Source organism: Lepidothrix coronata, unplaced genomic scaffold (genome assembly GCF_001604755.1).
Source record: "Lepidothrix coronata isolate B3197 unplaced genomic scaffold, Lepidothrix_coronata-1.0 Scaffold91, whole genome shotgun sequence".
NCBI lineage: Eukaryota > Metazoa > Chordata > Aves > Passeriformes > Pipridae > Lepidothrix > Lepidothrix coronata.
Genome location: NW_016690271.1, coordinates 3,403,372 through 3,425,597, shown reverse-complemented (window position 1 = coordinate 3,425,597; position 22,226 = coordinate 3,403,372). Strand labels below are relative to the sequence as shown.

At 51.3% G+C, this 22,226-nt stretch overlaps 2 protein-coding genes across 2 annotated transcripts in view; both read left to right on the top strand.

Annotated features, from left to right (window-relative positions):
- NF1 (neurofibromin 1) overlaps positions 1–4,643 on the top strand; it is a 79,946-nt gene extending 75,303 nt beyond the window's left edge. Inside the window, 2 exon segments of the mRNA XM_017821605.1 lie at positions 774–912; positions 1,110–4,643. Of these exon segments, the coding sequence (XP_017677094.1) occupies positions 774–912; positions 1,110–1,173 (203 nt within the window). The 3' untranslated portion in view covers positions 1,174–4,643.
- Positions 4,644–13,946: 9,303 nt separating this feature from the next.
- Positions 13,947–22,226, top strand: part of AKAP1 (A-kinase anchoring protein 1) — a 12,895-nt gene continuing 4,615 nt past the window's right edge. The window contains exons 1-5 of the mRNA XM_017821503.1: positions 13,947–14,485; positions 17,583–19,248; positions 20,821–20,954; positions 21,465–21,591; positions 22,165–22,222. Coding sequence (XP_017676992.1) covers positions 17,607–19,248; positions 20,821–20,954; positions 21,465–21,591; positions 22,165–22,222 — 1,961 coding nt within the window. The 5' untranslated portion in view covers positions 13,947–14,485; positions 17,583–17,606. The remainder of the gene's footprint in view (positions 14,486–17,582; positions 19,249–20,820; positions 20,955–21,464; positions 21,592–22,164; positions 22,223–22,226) is intronic.

Genomic DNA, 22,226 nt, shown 5'->3' with positions numbered 1-22,226 from the left:
TTTTTATGGACAGTTTGAATCATTTACAGTTGGTGTCTGCACTTGACACTCAGCTGTTCAGGGGAACCTCTGCATGGGTTCTGTTCCTGCTGAGTGCAGCATGAGCCAGCTGAGCCCTTCACTCTCCTGGCAGTGAGACAGAGTCCTCCCAACTCTCATTTGTACCTTACGTGCTTTTACTGAGCTTGTTTGTGAGCCAAGATTCAGTGTAGAGGGGAAGGGTGGGTACCTGAATACACACGAATCTTCCCTGATAGCAAGAAGCAGCCTCTGCCACTGCAGCAGAATCCTGTGGGTTCAGAAATGAACCTTCCTCTCCCTGCTGTGCCCCTGTTCCACAGCAGCCATTGATTTTTGGCTGGAAGAAGCCTGTAGGTTTGGCAGTGCGGCCCTTCCTCCTGGAGAATGCAAAAGCAAGACTGGAGCCAAACTCACTGGCTCAGTGTTCTCACAGCACTCTGGTGCCTTCACCTCCTTGCCTCTTCCTCCTTCCCTCACTTAACCAAACGTTTTCTTTTCATCAGACACACAAGATCTCTTGCTCTTCCTCTCCCTTTCCCCTCCACTGGCCCCAAGGGCTGCAGGGAGGAGGGAGGGAGCGGCTCTCAGCCCTGCCCTGCCCCAGACACGGTTTGATTCTTTCTCAGCACACCCAGGCGGGGCTGGACCCTGCAGGGGACTCGCCTCGTCCGGGCCGTTGTCTCCAGGGCAGGCGGGTCCCCCCGGCCCTGGGGGCTCCCCCGGGACTGAGCGCGGGCCTCGTGTTTCCGCAGGGATCGACAAGGAGAACGTGGAGCTCTCGCCCACCGCCGGCCACGCCAACAGCGGGAGGATGCGCCACGGCTCCGCCAGCCAAGTGCAGAAGCAGCGAAGCGCCGGCAGCTTCAAGCGTCACAGCATCAAAAAGATCGTGTGATTGTTGCTTTTTAATTTTATTTTCTATCTCTGGACCTGACTGACGTGCGGCCCCTCGCCGAGGGCCCCGCGCCGGGTGTGATGCTGCACTTGATTTGTACAGTTCCCATCCCGTCGGCTGCGTCGCCAGATGATCAACTCCTGACCCATTGCCTGAGTTAACGCCTTCATCCCTCCCTTCTGTTTGGTTTAAGTGTTCCAGAACCGCGTGAGGATCCCGAGGGACGGCGGAGCCGGGGGAGGTCTGGAGTCCTGTGACGCTGCAGAGCCGCGTCTTGTCCAAATCCAAAGCCATTTCCCGAAACAGCCCCGCTGTGCACCTGCTCTGGCCTGGGGTGTTCCTGCTCTAAAGGGAAGTGTTGATCCTTAACCCTGTTTGCACACCTCAAGGTAGTGGCTTCCTGAGCCGGGGAAGTTTCTCTAATCCTGGTTTTAATCCAAACGTGTAAGATTTTAGCTGTGGACTTTTTTTTACCATACTGAAAAGAAACTCACGATAGCCACAGTACAATGAGCTTAACAGAAGTGGTGGATTAGGTTAAATTTCAGGTAATTAGCAATAAATGGGAGAGGAAGAGGAGGCTGCAGGAGTCCCTCATTCCCCAGATTAAGCTTCACGCACTTGGACTGTACATGGACCAGACTGGACAAACTGGCTTTTTTCCCCAAGCCTTTTTTTTTTTCTTTTTTTTCTGTACTTTACTGCCCTGGGGAAGGTGGTACAGGGGGAAATCCCCAGAACTGACCCTCGGGCTGTTGTTGTAGCACTGCGGGAAGTTTCTCACCTCCTCCTTCCATTTGACACATTTCAGCGCTTTAGTTCTGCCCTTCCCGACAGAGCTCCTGGCAGAGCAGCCAGTGGGGAATGGAGGGGCAGCGGGGTGGATTCACTCCTGGCTCTGGGGGATGGTGTGTGGCAAAGCTGCCCCTGTGCTGCCCAGGCAGGGACAGGAACAGCCACCTCTGCTCAAGGTACATGAATTTCAATTAACTGACACTGGGTCGGTTCCGTGGCAGGGCCGGGGCTGCCCCTCTGCCCACGGGACCCCCCGGGGGGGGTTCGGGGTCCTGCAGGGGTTCCAAGAACTGAAGGTGCTGTCACTGGTCACTGCCAGGGCTCGAGTGACAGCGCTGGGGACCTGCTTCTGTGCTGGGGAGGGAGGAGGCAGGAGCTGGGGCAGGGGCTGTGTCCTTGGGGGCTCACACAGCTCCTGCTCAGGAGCAATTCTGCTTCCCAGTTGCAGATCCCTGTGCTGTGGTAGGAATCAACAATCTTTAAAGGAAAAGAAACTATCCACTAGGTAAAAGCCAATCCTCCAGTGCAATCATTAATGGCTTTCAGTAAATCAAACTCCACAGCTAAATTATTAGAGAATGGTACAATTAAGGGTTCCGATTTTATTGCTATAGCACACAATTCCCATGTATCCACACAGTAACAATGTAACATTTATGTAAATAAAAATACCTTTATTGTATTGATTCATAAAATAACAATTTCTTTAATTTGTTTACAGTCCTGGAAAAGCTATGAACACAAACTTCATATGCAAATAGTTTGCCAAAACAAGAGGAAAATTTAGGATTAGCAGTCTTGGAATAAATACATTAGAAAAATGAAGTGGTGCAATTAACCCAATCCCTTCTCGGGTGGTGCAGGTGCTGCGGCAGGAACGTGGTCACTGGGGACACGGAGCGGGGTGTGAGCGGGGCCTGAGGCTGAGCCTTGGGGTCCCCAGGTTAGAAACTGTTGTCATCTCACACCTCAGATTGTGAGGAACCAGCCCTGGTGTCGCTGTGGTTTGCACGGGGTTGTACCCAATCGAGCAGGTTCCAGCCCTTCCCATTTTGCTGAAGACAAGGAATTGTAGAAGCCTGAGGATTTGTAGGTAGGAGGAAAACAAGAATCTCTTATAAAGGTGATTTGCTGTTTTCAGTTGTTTCTCCTATGAGCAGGTTTCCTGTAAAGAGGAATAGGAATTCCAGAGGAACTGCCCAACCAGTTTTGCTTGGGCAGAGAGGAAGCCCTTCACTGTTCTGCATTACCCACATCAAAAGTGTCCCTCCTTCAGAACTGCTGCGTTCTCTGCAGCACAGAGGATGTGAGAGCAGAGGGGACGGTGATGAAAATCACCTTCCCTGGGGAACTACTCCAGGCTCTCAGTCCCAGCTAAAAATCTGGTCTCTTCACAAAGTCAGAGAACAAAATTTAATTTCCTCTTTCCTGGAAGGAGAGAGTTGGTTGGAGGTTCCCCTGTGTGAGGGGTTCAGTGAGAGGGCCTGGACTCTGGCCGAGCAGGGGTGTCAGGTAGTGGGGGTGGAATTGGGGTGTGAGGACAGCTGATGGCCAAGGTTTAATTTGCATCCTGTGTGCCCCAATATGCAGCAACGTTGTCTTGTACTGGTTGCTGGGAAGCTCGTGCTTGGCTCACAGGGAAGCACAGCCTTTGTGTAATGATTAAACTCCAATCAGTAATTAGTTGTCGAGTGCCTTACTGTCTCTCCATCGCTCTCCTGCTCCCCCCAGCAGCCACTGCTGGGACTTTACCTCTTTTTCTTTCTCACATCCTCCTTCCTTTGTTCTTTCCCTGTTTGAGCACTCTCCCTCCTGCCCCGTTCCAGCCCGGGCTGCTCGGGCTGTGCCGCCGGTGCCCAGCAGTTGCTGGTGCCACTGTGGGTCTGAGCCCTGTCCCGGCGTCCCCAGTGCCGGCCGCGCTCCGGGCAGCCCGCGGGCACCGGCACTGGCTGCAGCTCCAGTCCCTGCTGCAGGGCTGGAGCTGCAGCCCCGGAGTCCCTGTGCTTTGACATGAAAACTTGAGATTCAGAAAAATCCCAACAGGAACACGTGGACCATGTAACACCCTCGCGGGGACCGTGTGTGACACCCCTGGCTCAGAGCCTGTTCCCTGCCCCACACTGACCACAGCTCAGTACTGTAAAGACAATTAACATTCTGTTTGTGTTGATATTTTCCCTGACTTAAAGATAACTCAGTAGTATTTGAATAGTGCATAACCTACCTGTAATGATGCCGATGTTTCTGCTTTACCGTGCATGAGGTTCCCCAGACAGGGAACATTTCACTAAGTCTCGTGGGCCGAGCCCCCGGCCTGTGCCAGGGCTCGCTCCGACCCGGGTTGTAGGTTTTAGGGCTTTTTCTGTTTCATTCTAAGGTTAATTTTTATCAGTGTCATGAAGCACGTCCTACTGTTATGCAACAAACCACAGACAGTCACTCGGAGTGTTGGTCCCACCTTTTTTTTTTATGCAGTATATTCACCTGTAAATAATTTTTGTGTAAAATTTGACAGAAAAGTATATTTACTACACTGTAAATACATGTGACAATATATTGTATTATTTTGCTTTTTTTGTAAAGCAGTTAGTTGCTGTATATGTATAACATATAAATTTGATTATTCTAGTGTTAGTAACTGTTAACTCCTCCTCCTCCCTGCTGGTTCTGTCATTTAAACCAGAAGCTGTGTCGGACACACTCGCCCCGTGTGTGCTCTCACTGCACCCCCAGCTCGGGGGCTTCCTCCTCCCCAGTCCTGTCCGTGCTGCCCCAGCGCTGAGTGTGTGACCTGGCGAGAGCCCCCGGCCCGGGGGAGCTCTGGGTCACAGTGGTGGAACCCTGGTTTCAGATAATTATTGTTCACCCCACTCTCCCCTCATGTATGTACTTTCCCTTTTTTTTTTGAAGTAAAATGTAAATTGAACCTGCTCCCAGTTGTTTGAAGGTCATTCCCGGGGGCTGTGGGGTGAAGGTGGTGGACATTGACATCCTTGCTCTGTTGGGACACTTAGTTTGGGTGGGTTCTTTGGGGCTGAACCGAGGGATCCAGCCCAGCCCCAGACCCAAACCCCCACTTTTTCTGGGGAAAATTAGAACCAAGTTGAAATCCAGTGTCTGGGGTTTGTCTTCCCAGACTGGTGCTGCTCTGGGTGTGGGAACTTGCACAGATCTAAGTAATGGGAAACCCAATTACCTGTGGTGACTGAGGACAGAATAAAGCCCATTGTCATGAATTTCATGTCACTTCAATAAGATTATCATAACTGAATAATAAATCAGAATATTTCTTTTTAAAATGTAAATTTAATATTGTAATAAAACAGCTGCTTGGTCTTTAAAGAACAATTCAGTATAATTTGTCTATTTGAGCTTTTCTAGCTTAGAAGCTTGAGGTTTCAGCTGTCAGGCAACTTCTATGACAAATGATTAATCACACCTATTTTTCTTTTAGGGGGATACATTACTTTCCCATTAAAAATGTATAAGTACTTATGTTCTGGCTTTGTGAATCGTAAAAGGATGTAAAGACACATTAAAGTGTGACTGCATTGACTTTTTCTGAGACATCTTATTGTTCCTGCACAGTGAGTGGACAGACAGACCTGCAGACACCTGGCCAGGTGATTCCTGCCGTGCTCCTGGTGCCAGCTGGGGCTGCACGAGCGGAAGAGCAGCAGTTTGGGAACTGTTCCATTTCAGGAGCACATTTTCTTTCCTTTAGAAGAAATTTTCATTGGTCCTGAGCTGGACCTCTGGTGGGAGCTGACTCCTGGGCAGCACCTGCTCAACCACTGCTGTGAAAAACATTCCTCAGGTTCCTCTTCTGGCCAGCCGAGCCTCCCTGCTGCTTGAGATCACAAATACACTGTAGCCACAGGGACGGAATGAAAGGAGAAAGAGTTTCATTTTAGTGATGTCTTTACGCAGTTGGAAAAACTATACTTAGGGGAGAATTGCACCCTTGGAGCAGGCAGTTCTGTCTAAGGAAATAGCTTCAGAATCCCTGCCTAGCTGCTGATAAAATATTTGACAATGGAAAATAATAATGTAAAAATGCATTGATGTGGCGATATAAATTTTGTTCTTGAGCTAAAAACTCTATAAAGAGGAAAAGAAAGGAAGTTGTTTATCACAAGCAGTAAGTCTGACCCACAATATGAGTGGCTCATTGCTAAATATTAAGCTGTCTCTCTGGCATAAATGTTTCCAAATACCTCTGACTTGGAATTACGAGCTTTCATATTTTAGATAGGCCCAAATTTATACTAAACTTGTAAATCCCTTCATAGGAGACTTCCTTAAGCACGCTGAAAAGCTGCAAAGAAACAAGCACAGACATTAAAATTAAAGCCCTTTCCTGTCCTTGCTGCATGTTCCTGTTCCAGGCTGACCCCAGGATGGCTGAAGGTGCCCCAGCACTGTCACGGGTGAGATGGGTGAAATCTGGTCCCTTAGGCCCTACCATAGGATCAGACTCTGCTGCCCTGGTCACTTCTGCCATTGTCAAAGGCTTTTGATTGTCTGTCCTCCCCTTAGGCCCCTCTGTGTGGGACAGGTGACAGCACACCTGACCCTAAACAGCTCTAAGGTGGTGAGTGTCACACCTGGTGTCACACAGCAGCCAAACCAACCTCCTGCAGTTGGGCAGTGCTACCAACAGTCCCTTGCAGAGCAGCCACGGCCTTTCCCACTACTGGAGTTAGGATTGCCAGGTGTGAATCCTTTGTGCCTTGGAACAGGGGCTCCAGTTGACTGCTCCTATGTTTAACAAGCTCTCAAATGAAAATCACTCCCAGGGTTGTGTGGGTGGAGAGTGTAGAATAACATCTCCCATGATGTGACTTGTTCAAACAAGTATGGGTTTGTTCTTCAAAAGAATCATGAAAAAGCCTCTGACGACGGCATCTTTCGGGATATTCAAATGACAGCACTATAAATAGCCAGGAGTGACTATACGCTCAAGAAAATCCCACTGAACTATTAAATCGCATTTTACTTTTTTTTCTCATAGCATACTGTCCTTCAGAGAAACTAGAAATATCTGTTCTGCTGCTTCCATCCCCAGCCAGGGACTGGGAGAGCGAGGTCTGCCCGGGAGAGCCGGGTGTGCAGAGGACACGGCACATACACTGAAGAACTGCTGCTCCAGCCCCCTCCTCCTCCTCCTCCACAGGTAAACGCAATGGCCAGGTCCAGGAGAGGTAGGTCAGGGACAGACCTGACTGGGAGCGAGTTTTCTAACAGCCAACGATGTCTGTCAGTTGGGAATTCTTAACGGACAAACTAATTAATGGCATTAAAAGGGCAAAGTCTCAGCACCGATGGATTTTTCCGCCTCGTGTGTGGCGCAATTTGTAGTCTTTAAGAGGGTATTTATTATTAATTCATGACTGCTCCAAACAAAAAGACTGAGGTGAATCAGAAATTTTTCAGAGAAAAACACTTGGACAAATCAGTGATTTAGGAAGGACAATCCCACTAAAACACAACTGTGATTTCTCCAAGTTACTCATTTACACTCTCCCGTACCAACCGCCTGCTGCAGACACGTGTAAATAAACAACTGGCAGGTTTGCCCCCAGCCAGCCTGGGCAGTTCAGTGAACCTCCCCTGTGTCCCACAGTGAGGGCGTTTCCAGCAGGTTTCTGCAGCATTACCTGGTGCAGGGCGTGCTGCCCACAGCCAGGTGAGCTCTGGAACAGCGGGGCTCTGCAGGACCAGACTTGGGCACTGGAAATGGAGGAGGCTGAGTGGGGAAAAATCTATTTAAATGAAAAGGAAGCCCAGGCTTTCAAGCTGGCAGGAGGCTTGAAGTGTTTTCCTGGACTTTTGCAGCTCCCATTGGATGCTCCCTGAGGGAGAGCACGGGCTGGGGGACACGGAGGGACCGGGATGGACCAGGGCCCTCAGCGCCGGCTCCCCGCGAGCACCGCGGGACGGAGGGACCCGCCCCGAGTCGCGGCCACAGGAACGATCCCAGCCTCGGGAACGGTCCCAGCCCCGGGAACGATCCCAGCCCCGGGAACGGTCCCAGCCCCGGGAACGATCCCAGCCTCGGGACCGGTCCCGCTCCAGACGCCGCTCCCGGCCCGGCGCCGCTCCCTCAGGGCCGGGCGGGGCCGCGCGCGCGCGGGCGGCTCTCGCGGGACGCGGCGCTCTCGCGAGAGGGGCGGGGCGGGGCGGGGCGGCGGCGCTGCATGTCCGAGCCGGCGGCCCGGCCGGGCGGCACGTGGGGCAGGGCCAGCGCCGGGACCGCCGCGACACCGCACCGGGACCGCCCGAGCGCCGCACCGGCCGCCCGTGAGTACCGCCGCGGCACCCCCCGCCCGCCTGTCAGTGCCGCGCCGCGCGTCCGGCGGGGCTCCGGGGCCTCGCGGGGGAGCGGCCGCGCCGCGCTCCCCCCGCCGGTGCTGTCCTGTCCGTGCTCCCCGCGGGCACCGCGGCGGGAGCGGCCCCGCACGGCCCAAGGTCAGCGCCGCGGCCCTGCGCGGTGCTCGGCGGGGCCGTGGGCCGGGCGGGTCGTGCCGCGGGCTCTGCCGGTGCCGCCGCTCGGGGCCCGGCGGTCCCGGGGCTGTGCGGGGCAGGGTGCGGGGGGCGAGCGGCACTGCCGAGCCGGTCGGTGGTTTATGTGTTTCACCCCCGCGGCTCCCCCGGCCCGGCCCCTCCGTGGCTGCCCTGCAAGGCCGGAGCTGGCTCGGGCGGTGCACGTTGAAGCGCCCTGTGTTGTCTGCCGCGTGTCTGGTCCGGCGAGCCTCGCCTGTGTTATGGTAATGGGCATGAAAACTGTCATTAGCAAACTTCTAATGCATTGCAGTGACTCCTTTTGTTTGTAAGCCAGAGTGGAACACAGTCAGGAGCAAAGGAATTAAATTGTGTTGCTACTGAGGAAGTGATGTTTGGAGAGCCTTGCTTTCCTGGGAGAATCCTTGTTGTTTGACTTGTTTTGTTCTTTTATTTTTCCTTCTTTTTCTTCCTTGAAGCAGGTGAAATCTAAGTTACTCCTGTTCCAGAACTGGGCAACCTGCTCTGTGCTTGGCCACGTTCTTTATTGTAGTAATCCATAAAGCAGCAATCACAGAACAGACAGGCATCCTCTTCATGGGATTTATCCAGAACAGCAGGAAACGGCACCAAAAGCTGCATCTGACCACAGTCTGTGTAGGAAATAAGTCAGGGGCTGTGGAATGGCAGAGATGGGGCCTTTCTGTGTTCCCAGGGCTGCACCTGCCGAGCGTTATCGGCCCCTGGACTTTGGCTCAGGTGGAAGGGAAGGTGGTTGCTGGGGAAGGTGTTGCACTGGTGTAACTCTGCTTTCCTCCCGTTGGCGTTGTGGCTGTGAATGATCTACCAGCACAGCCCTGGGGGAGCACGTGGGGTGTGGGAGAGCAGCCCAGCTCCCGAGGGGCCACGGCCCTTCCCTGGGAGCACTTGGACCAGAGCTGAGGGAGCAGCTGGGCCGAGCTCCCTCCTCGGCCAGGGTCACTGTGTGACCCCGTTCAGGTCACTCAGCCTCCTCGGTCTTTAATGAGCTGCTTGTCTAAAGGGTGAAGGACTGTTCAGGCATCTGCTGAGCTACCCTGCCTGTCCTCCAGTAGTGCCCCTGGAGCTGTGATTCTGGAAAGGGGCAGCACAGCTCCAGTACGTGCATGTCATTCTCAGCTCACTGGTTTGCTTGCACGTGCTGCACAGTGTGCTGGAGGGAAGTTAAAAGGGGTGAGAATCGTGTAGAGCTTGAGCTGTGCTTGAGGTGTGATAGAATCCACCTTCTTACTGCCACATTCACTGTCCTGGTCCCGCTCACCTGACAGTCCCCCAGCTTCTACTTCAGTGTTTTATTGAGCTCTTGAAGGACTTCTGAGAGCTCTCGTGGGGTTTATGAAGGTCAGTCTTTCACCAGTGTCTTCTACAACAGGCTGTTTGCTCTCAGACACGAAAAGTGATATTAGGGTGGAGGGTCTGTGTGGATGGCACTGCAGGAACCCAGTTCTTATGTGTGTTAGTAGCTGTTTCTTACTCAGGAGTGCTCTCCTTATTCACACTGGGTTTAGAAACCTGTCTAGGAACCATATTCCTTTTTAGAGATCTCTAGACATGCTTTGAGAATACTAATACTGATAATCATCAGCTGCCTAGAAAGCCTTGGCTTTAACCTAGACATTTCACAGTGCCTGAAGTGAGACAACAGGAATTGCCCTCGCTGCCCAGGGTGGGAGCTGAGGGTACCTGCAGCTCAGACCCACCATGGTATGTCAGTCCCCAGCTCCTGCAGATTCCCTGGGGAGTTAACTGTGACAGGAATTTGCTGGAGGATTGCAGCCAAAGCTCTCCGAGCCAGCAACAGTTAATTTATGATGTTGAGACTCTTGTGTTCATTTTGAAAACATCGCAGGCTGGCTGTGGGGGGATTGAAGAGCAAGTGCACTTCTGCAGTAGCAGTTATCTGAAGAGCATAATGCTTTAAAAGCAACATACCCCACTTATCTGTGCTTCTCACCGTTCGTGTGCACTTAACTGATGTGAAAAAATGATTTAAGGTATTTCTAGTGTCCAAGGAGACTGTAATAGGATCAAGGCTGATATCCCAGTTGCCCTTAGCAACATCTAGAACTAATAAAAAACATTAAGTACAGCATTAATTACTTATAATTGTTTCATGTTTTAGATCTAATGATTAGCCTTTTTAAAATCCTGATTTCTAACTGCAGTGCTTCTGTGGAGCTCTTAATGCAAATAGCTGGTTAGACTTCATGAAGTGATGATTAACTTCAGGCAGCCATGCTCAGATACTCTGAAAAAGCTATTTTATTCAGCAGGTGTTTAATATTTCCTGGAAATTAAAGCTTCTGCATTTGTTTCTTGTGGGGATTGCTAGAAGGGGACATATTTGCATGTCCCTCACTGCTTTTTCAAGCATTCTATCTTCAGCTGTTTTACTGTGGGTTTTTTGTTGTCCACTACGTGGATTCTGTTCAGCTTTGCTGTCCCTGCACTTTGTCAGCTGGAAGGTGACTCTGAATTTATGGGCCCTGTACTTTACTGTTAGCAGAGCTGAATATTTCATAGAAGATCACTTAAAATCATTCTTGAGCAAACGAATCCCTGCTGCAGACCTGCTTGCTTTTGACCTCTGCTGCCACCTGGCACTGCAGATGAGAAACCTGCCATGTGCTGGGGCTGATTTTTGACTCTGGGTATAAATAGCAGCAGTTAGCTCGTGATTTGCATGAGCCTCTGGTATTGGGGGCCTTAGCTTTGCATGGGGGTAACCCTGGCAATTGGGAACTGGAAGTGTCTGGGATAAGGATTGCAGTGCGTATCCCCTAAATCTCAGGGCTGTGATCCTGTGGTTTCCCCTTCCTTAAAGAGGAGCTTCTTTTTCTCATGAGCTTGGACTTGTATTTAGTTTTCTCGTGGAAATGCAGGGGTAGGAAGAATTCTTTGGTGTTCATGGGTGCAGGAAAGAAATTAGCACATCCCTTCCCTAAAGTATTTCAAGTTGAATGGAGTGCTTGCTGCCTGCTGGAGAAGGTGGGCTCCCCTCTCTCCAGCTGGAATCCCGTTTTTCCATTCCTTGTGTTTCCTCCAGCTCTATGTGACTGTAGGAAGGTCATTTGATCTGTGTCTTGGCTTTGCTTTTTAAAAAAGGGCTGCGGAAGCTGAGGAGAGGAGGCAGCTTGCAGTGCAGGGGAGGCTGTTGTGTGTGAGAGCTGCCCCTGGTGTGATCCGGGCGGGGGCCTGGGGACACTGCTGGGATCGGAGTGAACGTGTCTCTGTGATTAGGTCTGGAGTCACTCCTTGTAGCACTTGCTCATGCACACAAGTGATGTCCCTGCTGTTCAGTGTGAGTGCCTCCCAGTGAAACCTTTGCAGTTCCTGCCCAGCACAGACAAGCACAGGGCACCTCCCTCACTGCTGTTTGCCGTCCTCCCTCTCTGCGAAGGATACAAACTTCTTCTGCAACTTCCAAGCAAACTCCACTGTGTTTTGCTTTTCTGTCTGAGCCTGGTCCAGCTTTGTTTTGGGAAGCTGTTTGCCAAGGTCTCCTTGCTGGGAGCAGGGCACTGCTGCCCCCACATACCTGGGGACCTGTTTGGTCTTGGTGCTGCTCTCTGCTCGCTGTGTCCTGCAGCACTATCAGTGTTGTGATGTAAACCTCACTGTCCTGTCTCCTTGAAAATGCAGGTCTGTTTTTTGTCTTGTGTGCAGAGTAAATTGGAAGCCTTTAGTTAGTTTAGTCTCTGTTTTGTGGAAGCTGATAAAGATGCCAGGTGTTTGACTTGGATGGTTACTTTGAAGTTTTGATTTATAAGCTGTACCTGGAGTGGCCACTACACTTATGTTGCCCAGAGCAAGGGCTGCATTGGCTTCTTTGGTGTAGAAGCAAACACAAAATGCTAAGTATTGAATGTATTTTTTTCTGAAATTCTGGAAAATAATTTGTTATGTTCTCCAACCTGTGTGACAATGCAAAGAAGGAAAGATGATGAAATTTTTCCCGAGCCCAGATTTTTGTAATGTGTTGGTTATAAAGGTAATAACAACTGCTTTGCCTGGACTGTGGGGGTAGTGGTGAAGTGGTACAGAAGCCATTTCTGAAGTTTGCTGAAGTACCTGAGAGACCCTCCTGGGAAAATGGGGAAAAAGCTCTCGTGCCTCCCTCTCCAGTAGAGGATTCACAGGGACACACTACCTTGGGTGAGGAAACCATAAATAATGAAACAACTGGAGCAGGGAGGTAATAAGATAGAAAGTGCAGTAAGGAGCTTGATAATCTGATAGGGTTAATGTTAATTACAAACTGTTCATTATTGCAGAGCAGGAGGAGCACTCGGGGCCTTGGCTGACTCTGTGAGGCCGAGTGTGGTGAGGGCTGCTGGGGGTCAGAGTCTGTGTCTCTGTGAACTTCTTGGTGATTTCCAAAACAATCTATTAAAAAAGCTCCACAGGTTGGCCTACACTGATGCTTTTATTGTAAACTTCTGCTTCTGAGTGTGTAAATAAATAGGAACTGTTCTGAGTCCTGTGTTGGCCTTAATGCTGCCGGAGCCGTGTGGGGCCAGGGTTTGGCTCCTGAGTTAGGAAAACACACAGAACCATCAATGAATGTGGCAGCTCCAGCTGTGAGGGGGCAGTGAGCTCTTGCAGGAACATCACTGAGGCTGACTACACTGAAGGCAGTTTTTGTCTTGGAGATAAAAGGCAACCTGGTGGTGGTGGTGTTTCTTGCTCCAGAGCAGTAGTTTAGCTCTACATCAACCAGCTTTTTCAGCCTTTTACTTAAGTCACAATTTATGCTTTTGCAAATAGGAGACTGCTGGTTCTTAAATGTTTTAAGGTTGTGGAGTGGCTTCATTAGTGGCCTTTCATTTGCAGAGCAGCCTGTTTCTTGAGCTCCTAGCCCATGTTCACTGGCCTGTGAAAAGGTGGTGTTGCTTAAGGGGTATCTCTTGCTGTTCTAGTCTTTCAGTGCTGGTGTTTGAAGCAGAAATTGCTGCAGAACACTTACCTTTAATTAGTTAAGTATACAGAGACTTCCCTGTTGGCTTCCTTTTAAAATAGGTGTCATGCAGTTTGAGATCTTGGAGGTCTGGCTCCTACCTGTCTCTGAGTGTTTAGCTCCTGAGTCATGTTGTGTGAGCTCCTGGCTCTGGGTGATGTTTGGTTTGGTGGTGGTACACCAGGCTGGGCAGGAGAGAGGTGGAAAGGCTGTAAAGTCTGGTGGCCAAGGGACACACTGATCTGCAGCGTGTGGTGCAAGGGCTGGCAGACTGCTGTGGCTTCACAGCTCCCTCTGTAAGGTCAGCCCTGGGGATGCTGCCCTGCATGGAGAAAGCCCCTGTGCTCTCCAGCAGGACCTGGCAGAAGGTCCCTCCGTTGTGCAAGTTCTGCCCCCTTCATCTTGTATGAAACCCGGGGAAGCTGCAGTTAGATAAGGCAGTGCCAATGCCAGTTCAACTTTCGATGAAAACATGCCTCGTGCCAGGGGGAGGTTATGTAAGGCTTTATGTCTGTTTCTGTGCAGGAGCTTTTCTTATTTTAAATCTTAACAGTAGGGCCTCCGGTTCTTTAGGTTTTTGTCAACTCCTGTTCTTATGCCTCCTATAAGGCAGAGCATGTGCTATTGGTTATTTTTAGCATGGAAAATTTTAAAAGCCCACGTGGTCCCATTTAGTTTGAACCGTGCCAGCCTGTCCAGTTCTCTTTCACCCAGATAGTATTTATTTCCCGAGCGCTGCATCGCTAACTATAGGGTTTGCTGGGAGGTGTCCTGGCCTTGCTGTTGAAGCTGCATTTCCAATTTAGCTGCCTGCTCCTTTGCTCTGTGATCTTTCAGGACGGGCTTTAATTCCAGTCTTGATTTCCACTGCTTTCAGGGTTTGGAAGCATAGCCTCTCAAGTGCTGGGGCAGAGGGAAGCGGAGGAGCCGGGACCGGCAGCGCTGAGGGGTCTCTGCAGAGAATGGGGGCTCAGTCACTTGGGAGTCATCCTGGCCTCTCTCTTGGTAGAGACTCGAAGCAGCTCGCCCTCGGAACAGACCTCCTTGGGCGTGGAAAGCCCTGAAATTGTGGAGCGAGTGCTCGCTGAACTCCTCTCGGACCCTGAGAATGAATTATCTGACTTCCCTGGGAACCTCGTGCTGCGAACATTTCTAACCTTATAAGGCTGCGTGTGCTGAAGGGCTCTGTGTCCTGGCCAGGAAACAAGGTGGCTTAGAACTGCTCTAATGTGAACAAGTAGAGTACGTTGACTGTCCTTGGCTTTTTTTCTAAGGTAGGTAATGTGTGCGTTCTTTCTTGTCCTCATCTCCTTGCTCTTTACCAGGAGTTTTCCATAAATCAAGTCAGGACACAGATTTGGAGAGCTGACTGACCCCTACTCTCCCCTTGGTGTCTTAATCCCATCCTGACCCGCTGTGGGGATTATTTAGCAGGTTGAAGTCTCATGTGCTGGCTGCAGCTCTCCAGCCGTGCCATGATCCAAGGTGTGACATTTAGGCTGGATTCCTGGCGTGCCAGAGGGAAGTGGAAGTGGCTGGTGGTGGGGTGAGTGCATACAGTGTGTGAGCTCCACTATTTTTGGTGCAGGACTGATGGGGCCGTGCTTGTTGGGAATAGTACTGGGGATCCAATGCTTCCTGTTGATTCTGCCTCCTACAAAGCTGCTCATCTCCTGTCCAAAGCTGGGAAGCTGCTGTGCTTCCCAGCTGGCTCCTCCTGCTCAGAGAGTGCAGGGCCTGCTGGGCCAGACTCCCTCCCACTTGGCAGTGCTTGAGGGCATGTGATTTGACAAGTTGCCATTTTCTGTTCTGCTGCTGGCAGGAAAATCCCAGCCTTTCTTCCCCCCATGTGTTCCAATGATCTCGTTGCCCCTGCAGCCCTGAACTGGCTGTCAGATTGGCAGCAGAGAGATGGCTTGGTTGCTCCTGAATGAGTTGGGAAGTGGCTGTGGGGCTCTGGGAGCTCTCCTGGGGAGCAGGCGAAGGAGAAGCCGTGTCCTGGCTGGAGGGCTGGGCAGGTTCAGTCAGCCATCCTCAGGCATCGTGACCAGCATGGCAAGAGCCAGCTACTGGAGTCCTCTGGCACGTCTGTGCAAGGAGATGTTTGTTGGTGTCAGCTGTTCCCCAGCCAACCCAGCACTCCAGGATGTCTGCTGGCACCTCACACAGGGCACTGCCTTTCATCCTGCTCTAGCTGATGGGAGGATGTGGAATTCTCATTTAACACCATTGCTGGTAGTGATGCAGCTCTGGCTAAAATAGTAAATTAAAAACGTGGAATTAAACGAGCGTCGCGAGGAGCCGTCAGCTAATGCAACAGTCCCCACTCATCCAGATATCACAGAGGAGTGAAGATCTTTATCCTAAATGATAATGTTCAAAATGACTCTTAGAACTGTTTTGTCTGCCAGACTTTGGGACAGACCTGTCCCTCTGTGGGGCATCCTGTGACTGTCTCCCTGTGCTGCAGAGCTGTGTGGGACTATTGTTTGAACAGTTGGTGCAACTTAGTAGGGAATCAGATAATAATAGGGCTGTCTGTTTAATCGGGAATGCTTGCTGGGAATGGACTTATGTGAGCTACTTTAATTTGGGTTTGTGGTGTGCCTGTGAGACAGCTTGTAGGGCAGTTCTGCATTAATTACAACAACTTGAGCGTGCAGCAGATGAGCCCTTGTGGTGGCTCACAATGTGCCATTGTGCTGGGCAGCGTGAACGGGGACCTTTTGTCTCGGGGATGTACAGGCTTCACCCTTTCCACTTGCAAAAACCAAACATCCACACTAATACATAGGTTTGCTGGGTTTTTAATTACAAATCCCAGATGTTACCATTAACAGAAGGCTTGCCCTGAGCAGTGAGTGCTGCTCCCTGGCTGCACACAGCTGGCTGGGAACAACTGGGATTTAGTTACTTCTTAGTTATCCAGTTTATTTAATCACACATGAATGTCTGATGAACACTCGAGTTTCCTGTGTAGAACAACATAAATGCCTCATTTGTGATGTGCTGGGATATTACTGAACTCCTTAAATCATGTCTGCAGCAGACCTTTAATTTGGGATTGAACAAGCAAGTTTCTAGTCCCTCATTCGTGTGCCTCAGTGTCTGGGCTCTGCAGGAAGCAGAGTGGAGGCAAGGCAGGGTCTGAGGTAGCGTGGATGAAGCTGTGTGAGTGCTCCTGTGGGATGGAGGTGGGAAATCCGGAGTGAATATTAAATTATCTGAGCTCTGACACTCGGTTTGAGCCCGAGGGAGGTTTTGTCCCTCAGCTGGAATGTGTAATCAGCTCCTGGTGAAGATCGAGGCCCGAAGGAGCGCTGGGAGCTGAGTTGGGACACTTGCTCTGATAACAGAAGGGGTTTTTACGGTTGAGACAGACTAAGCATTGGGCCAACTGCCTTGATTGTCCTCTCTTTTCATAGAAGTATCATGCTTCTAAAGAGGAACCAGATAATGCTCTTTTCCAGTGCATAGTTCCCATTTCTAGGACTTCGCTATCTCCTGAAAACAATCTTTATTTTTGTTGCGCATTGGCAGGAGTCTCGAGGGCTGTTTGGCTTCAAGTCTGCCTATATAAGCATCCTCCAACACGTGGTGTTTTGCTTTAATTCCTGTGCAGTGAAAATATAAACTCTAGGTGCTTTGCAACAAGGCTGTTTGGGATGTGGTAACTGTTAAGCTTTACATTCCAGCTGCAGACTTTCCTTAAGGAAAAGGAAAGGTCTGGTAGCCCTGTCTCATGTGGCCCAGGTGAGGCTTGGAAGTGGAGGAGCAGGACTGGGTCAGGAGTCTCCATGGTGTCCAGGTGGGAAAGGAGTTGCAGACTTTCTAGAGGAAAAGGGACAACTGTTGGCCATGGGGAGTCAGGGCAGTGAATTTGGAGAACAAACTTTGGAACTGGGTTCCTAAGGTTTCAGAGGAGTGTGTGTTGTCAGACTCTGGAACTCTGGGGAATGGGATGCTGCCTTTCAAGGGGAGAGCTGGGCAACCCTGCCATGTGTCAGGCCTGTGTCATGGAATGCTGTGGTACAGCTGGGCTGTGAGCCCAGCCCAATGCTGGAGAAACCTGCTGTGCTGGGGGCAGGACTGACCTGCAGGGGAGAGGCAGGAGAAACAAGGGGAAATTAAGTGTAAAGGTGAGATGAGGTGAAATCATGGAGTATAATGGTGAGAAATGTCCAGATATCCCTAGTCTTGGGTCGGGATCTTGTTCTGTGACCTGCTGCCAGAGCAGAGACGGGAATTTTGAGAGTGGCTGGAAAACAAACCTGTTCATGCTAATGGCAACACCTCAAGGCACTTCGGAGACTTCAGCCTTCCTGTTGCCTTCCCTGTGACTATTTTAACATGCTTTCTTTCTCCTTCTAGGTGTAGTTGCTGAAGCTCTGTAAGATGGCTTTGCGCTTCCGCAATTTTGTCCCGTACGCCATTCCCGGAGTGCTGGCGCTTCTCGGCTGCTGGTGGATATATTCCTGGAGGAAAAAGTACGCGAGCTATCGCGATAAACAAGCAATAGCCATTGGAAGGGAAAAGAAGGAAGAAGTGTCAGAGAGCGGTTCAGCCCCCAAACCAGAAGCGTGTGTTCCTCGCAGGCGGCCTCACTCGGCGCCGGAGGAATGCCCGGAGAACAGACCCCCGACCCCCCTGCTGACCCCCCTGCTGCCCGCGGGCCCGACGACGCCCTCTCCTCTGTGCCAAACTCATGAGAGGCCGGATCTCTCACAGGACCTTCCAGACCTGTCGGGAACGACAGTTCAGCCCAGCACCCACGAGGACGACAGTGAAAAACTAGAAAGGATAGGATCCCAAGAGGAAAGCGGTGCCCCTGCTCGTGCTCCCCTCCCTCGGGTCCCGGAGAGTGCGGAGCTGAGCCAGGCACAGGGGTCAAGCCCCAGTGCAGACCGGGATCAGCAGCCATCAGCACCCCTGGCACAAGAGTCTTTGGGAGCCAAGGTGGAGATCAGCAGTGCAGAGCAGTCAGATGAGTCTGCGTTTAAGCCCCCTGAGGAAAAGCAGATGCCAGAAATTGTGCAGTCGGATACTGGCTCTGTGACAGCCCATTGCTTTGGATTGGAGAAAGAAACCAATGCCCCACAAGCCTTTGTCAGTAAGGAAGCTGAAGTTGTCTCAAGTCACGAGGATTCTGCAGTGAAGATGTTACCAGGGAGTTTGGAGCCTGCCTGTTTGAAGCAGTCCAGGGACGAGGAGATGCCCGAGTCCATTGCCAGTGTGCCAGTGGGTCGTGAGGACACGCAGCCAAAAGGAGATGAGTTGGAAAGAGAGAAGATTGGAGGAGTGAGTTTGGACAAGGAAGTTGAGAAAATTGAGCAAGTAGCAATACAGTTCATTTCCAAGGTTATTTTGGCAGCAACTGAGGAAGTGCTGTCAGGTTCTGCAGGCGAGGCGTCCCCTCGGACGTGCCAGGCCACTGCTGGCCGGGCTGAGGCAGCTCTGGGGGCCGGGAGTGGTGCTGCTTTGGGGGCAGGGAGTGGTGCTGCCCTGGGCTGGGGGCTCGCGGAGGGAGCGGCAGCCGACAGGACCCCACTGCCCACACCCCCAGAGGAGCAGGGCCAGGGTGCCACAGGCTCCAGCTGTCCTGCACACGGCTGTGCAGCCAGCCCTGGCCAGGGAGACACAGGAGACTGTGGGGTGAAGAGCTGTGAGGGCAGGGAGTCCCAGGGAGTTGATCGGACTCGTGTGGAAAACCACAGAGGGCCACTGAAAAAGTCATCTTTGGCCCTGGAGGACTCTGGGTACAGCACACACACATCTGAAGGTGGGACGAGTGTAGAGGACCTGCTGCAGAACACGGTGCTGTCTGTCACGTCAGACCAGCTGTCGGACTCACTGAGCACTTCTGCAGCCCAAGACACATCTGCTGAGCAGAGCTTGGTGCCAAGGGAAAGCCCTCCTGCTCTGGGGCTGCCTGGAGACAGCTCAGTGCCATACAGCAATGGGATCCTGAAGGAGGATGGGCCAGACTCGAGCCAGGAGTGTAGTAGTGCGGCAGGGATGGATGGAGATCACTCAGAAGGTAAGGGGTTTGAAAATCCTCCTACAAAACACACGTGAGCAAGCACTTTATGTGCTGTAACCCCTCTGCTTTGGAGCACCTTCAGATAAATCCTCTTCATGTTTAACTTAGACCATAGATGAATGCTGAGCCCTCATGTGCAGGTGTTTGCTCTCCTGATTCCCACGTCTGTAGGGTCCAGTGTTAGCTGGGTGATCTTCAGGGGACACTGCAGGGGGGTGAGCAGGCTGGGCCCCTCTCAGCACAATACTTACTGTCTGAGGCTGAACCTGTGCTGGGGTAGCCCGGTGAAATGGAGCGTATGTGGGTGTGGGCCAGGCTGGGAGCACCTTGCTGCTGTGAGACCTGCTCAAACAAATGGTTCTACTTCAGCTTGGGTGGCCTCTGGTAAGCCCTGGGTGCTTACCTGTGTTTATGGGCTGCTGCTGCTGACAGGAAGCTGTGAGGCAGGTTCTGAGGTGCTGCTGGATGAACCAGGGCAGAGCTCTGATGAATTGTGATAAAATCATCTGGTTGCAGAGCAGTTACCCTGAAGCCTTTTTGCTCAGAAGGGTAGGTGCATGCCAAGAAATCCCAACAGGGGGCAATGTTCATGGAGTTCTCCCATCTGTCTGTGTGGCTTTTGCCTTGTAGATCCTGGATGGTGTGTGCCTGGCAGAGTACTTGCAAAGCTGTCTGAGCAAACGTTAACCTGTGTGACCTTGGGGATGGATGTTAAAATCCTTTGTAGAACCCTGTGGTGCCAACAGCCCTTAATGACAGGGGATGTTTCTGGTAATTGCTACAAAGCAGTTGGAATGCTGCTCATTTCAAGACATGGGGATTGAGTTTGCCAACAATTAAAGATTGAACCCACAGAACATTTTCACTAGTGAGAGTTACTCCAGGAAGAGAATGGTGCTGCCTCCTTGTGAATGCAGGTGTGACAGGAAGGTCCTAGAGTGAGTTGTGGAGCCTGGTGATGGCAGGGGCTGAAAGCTCTGCATTGAGACACTGAAGGGTGGGGAGAGGGGATAGAGCAGGTAAAACTGATAAGGTGACAGTGTTGGATAACAGGTCATCCAGCTGACCTTCACACCCAGGCTGTGAGACTGAAATCCTCCCCCCTGCTCAGGATGTCAATGGCCAACAACTACACCCTTTGCCTTTCTTAGCCTTGCTGCTGTGTTACCCTTTAAGATGTGGCAAATGTGAAAGCAGCTGCTGGGTTTATTTTTCTCTTTGGTCTCTAACTGGATGGTCTGAATACTTGCAAACAGGTGAGGATCTTCATGCTTCTGCTTCAAGCTCGTGTGACACTTGACTGTATCTGGGATCTGACCAGGAGGAGGCTGTTTGAGTTTGACCCTTTCCCAACTAGAAGTGTTCCTGCTATTGGCTGGTGGTTTAGGAACAAAATAGTTCAGCTCTTGCACCTTGTTTCTTCAAGCATATGATGAATTTGGGCCCCCTAGTAGTGGGCAGTCCTGGCACTGGGGTTGCTGTGCAGCCCCTGCCGTGGGGGTGGCAGTGGCAGTGTCAGTGTGTGGCAGCCAGGCTGTCTGAGTGCTGACACGTGTGCCTGCCTTGTAGGTTCGGATGCAAACAGCGTGGATTTCGTGGACAGTGGCTGTGCCATGAGGAAGACAGTGGCTCGCCAGAATGCCAAGCTGGAAGGAGGATCCAGCAAGCCTGACTTCGTTATCTGGGAGATCGAGGTCCCAAAGGTAACCGGCTGCTGGCCTGCTCGTGCATTCTGCCCTGCCCTGCCCTGCCCAGCCACCTCCTGGTGCTCCCTCTCTGGTACTGGCTTGGTGCCATCCCAGGGAGATCAGCAGCAAATGCAGGAGGACTGAAGCATTTAACTCCCCTTGGGAGTGAGGAGCCAGTACACAACTGTAAAGGTGCAGCATTCCAGGGCTATCCCCAGGGGAATGGTGGTGGTTGACTCGTTATTTCCCATCATCTTCCACCCAGTCCATGAGTCCATGCTCTGAAAGCATTCAGGAGGCTTGGAGGGTACACAGGTATTAAAAATAGGGAATCTATCCAAATGGTACTGGTCTGTATCTGCCTGGATTCAGACCGGCTGAACTCTGCACTGGTCCGGCACTGCCTTGTATTTATCCTGCCTAGGCTACAGGAATTGGGAATGTTGTGATACAAGCCAGAGAGAACAGTGATGTTTGATCTACATTTCTCTTCCTGATTGTTGCTTTCTTGTCCCTTTCCCAAAGGAATTAGTTGGCCGTTTGATTGGCAAACAAGGGAGATTTATGAGCTACTTGAGGCAAATGTCCGGTGCCAAAATTTACGTCTCAACACTACCTTACTTCCGTGACTCCCAAGTCTGTCACATCGAAGGTCAGTGCAGTGTGGGTTTCTTCATGGTCTAATGTGTAGCTTGGGGGCTTTGATTAAATGGGTAAGGAATTTGAGTGGGTTTAGTGGCTTTGTGAGTCTAGTGCTTTACAAAACTTCTCTGCTCGGTGCTGTTGCAGCAGGAGTATGTGCCAGGTCACCTGTGCTGTGACACACGAACCCTCAATCCTAGAGCTGGGAATGCATTTTAGCATCTTTGGCTGCTGCAGTTTAACTGACCCCTCTTGCAGGATCCCTTTAGGCTTGCAGGAGGAGCTGTGGGATGGGCATCAGCAAATGCAGCCTGCACTGGGAAGGTGTTAGATTAATTGTGCCTGAAAAATATCTGCCAGTGAATTGGATTTATCCTGGAGGCTAAAGCTGTTGGAACTGAGACCTGGCAGTCCGAGTTGCACATGCTGGTCTGGTACCAGGTTTCACGACCAGTCTGTTAAAATTTACACTGTTGATGTAGCACAAGAGGCTCCTGGTAGTTGTGTTTTTTCATATGACAGGGCTGGGGGTGTCCTCAGCATGTCCTTGCTACAGACTTTGTGTGGGGTTTTCGCCTTCCAGGGACCTCGCATCAAGTAGAAAAAGCCCTGAGCCTGATTGGCAAGAAGTTCAAAGAGCTGTGT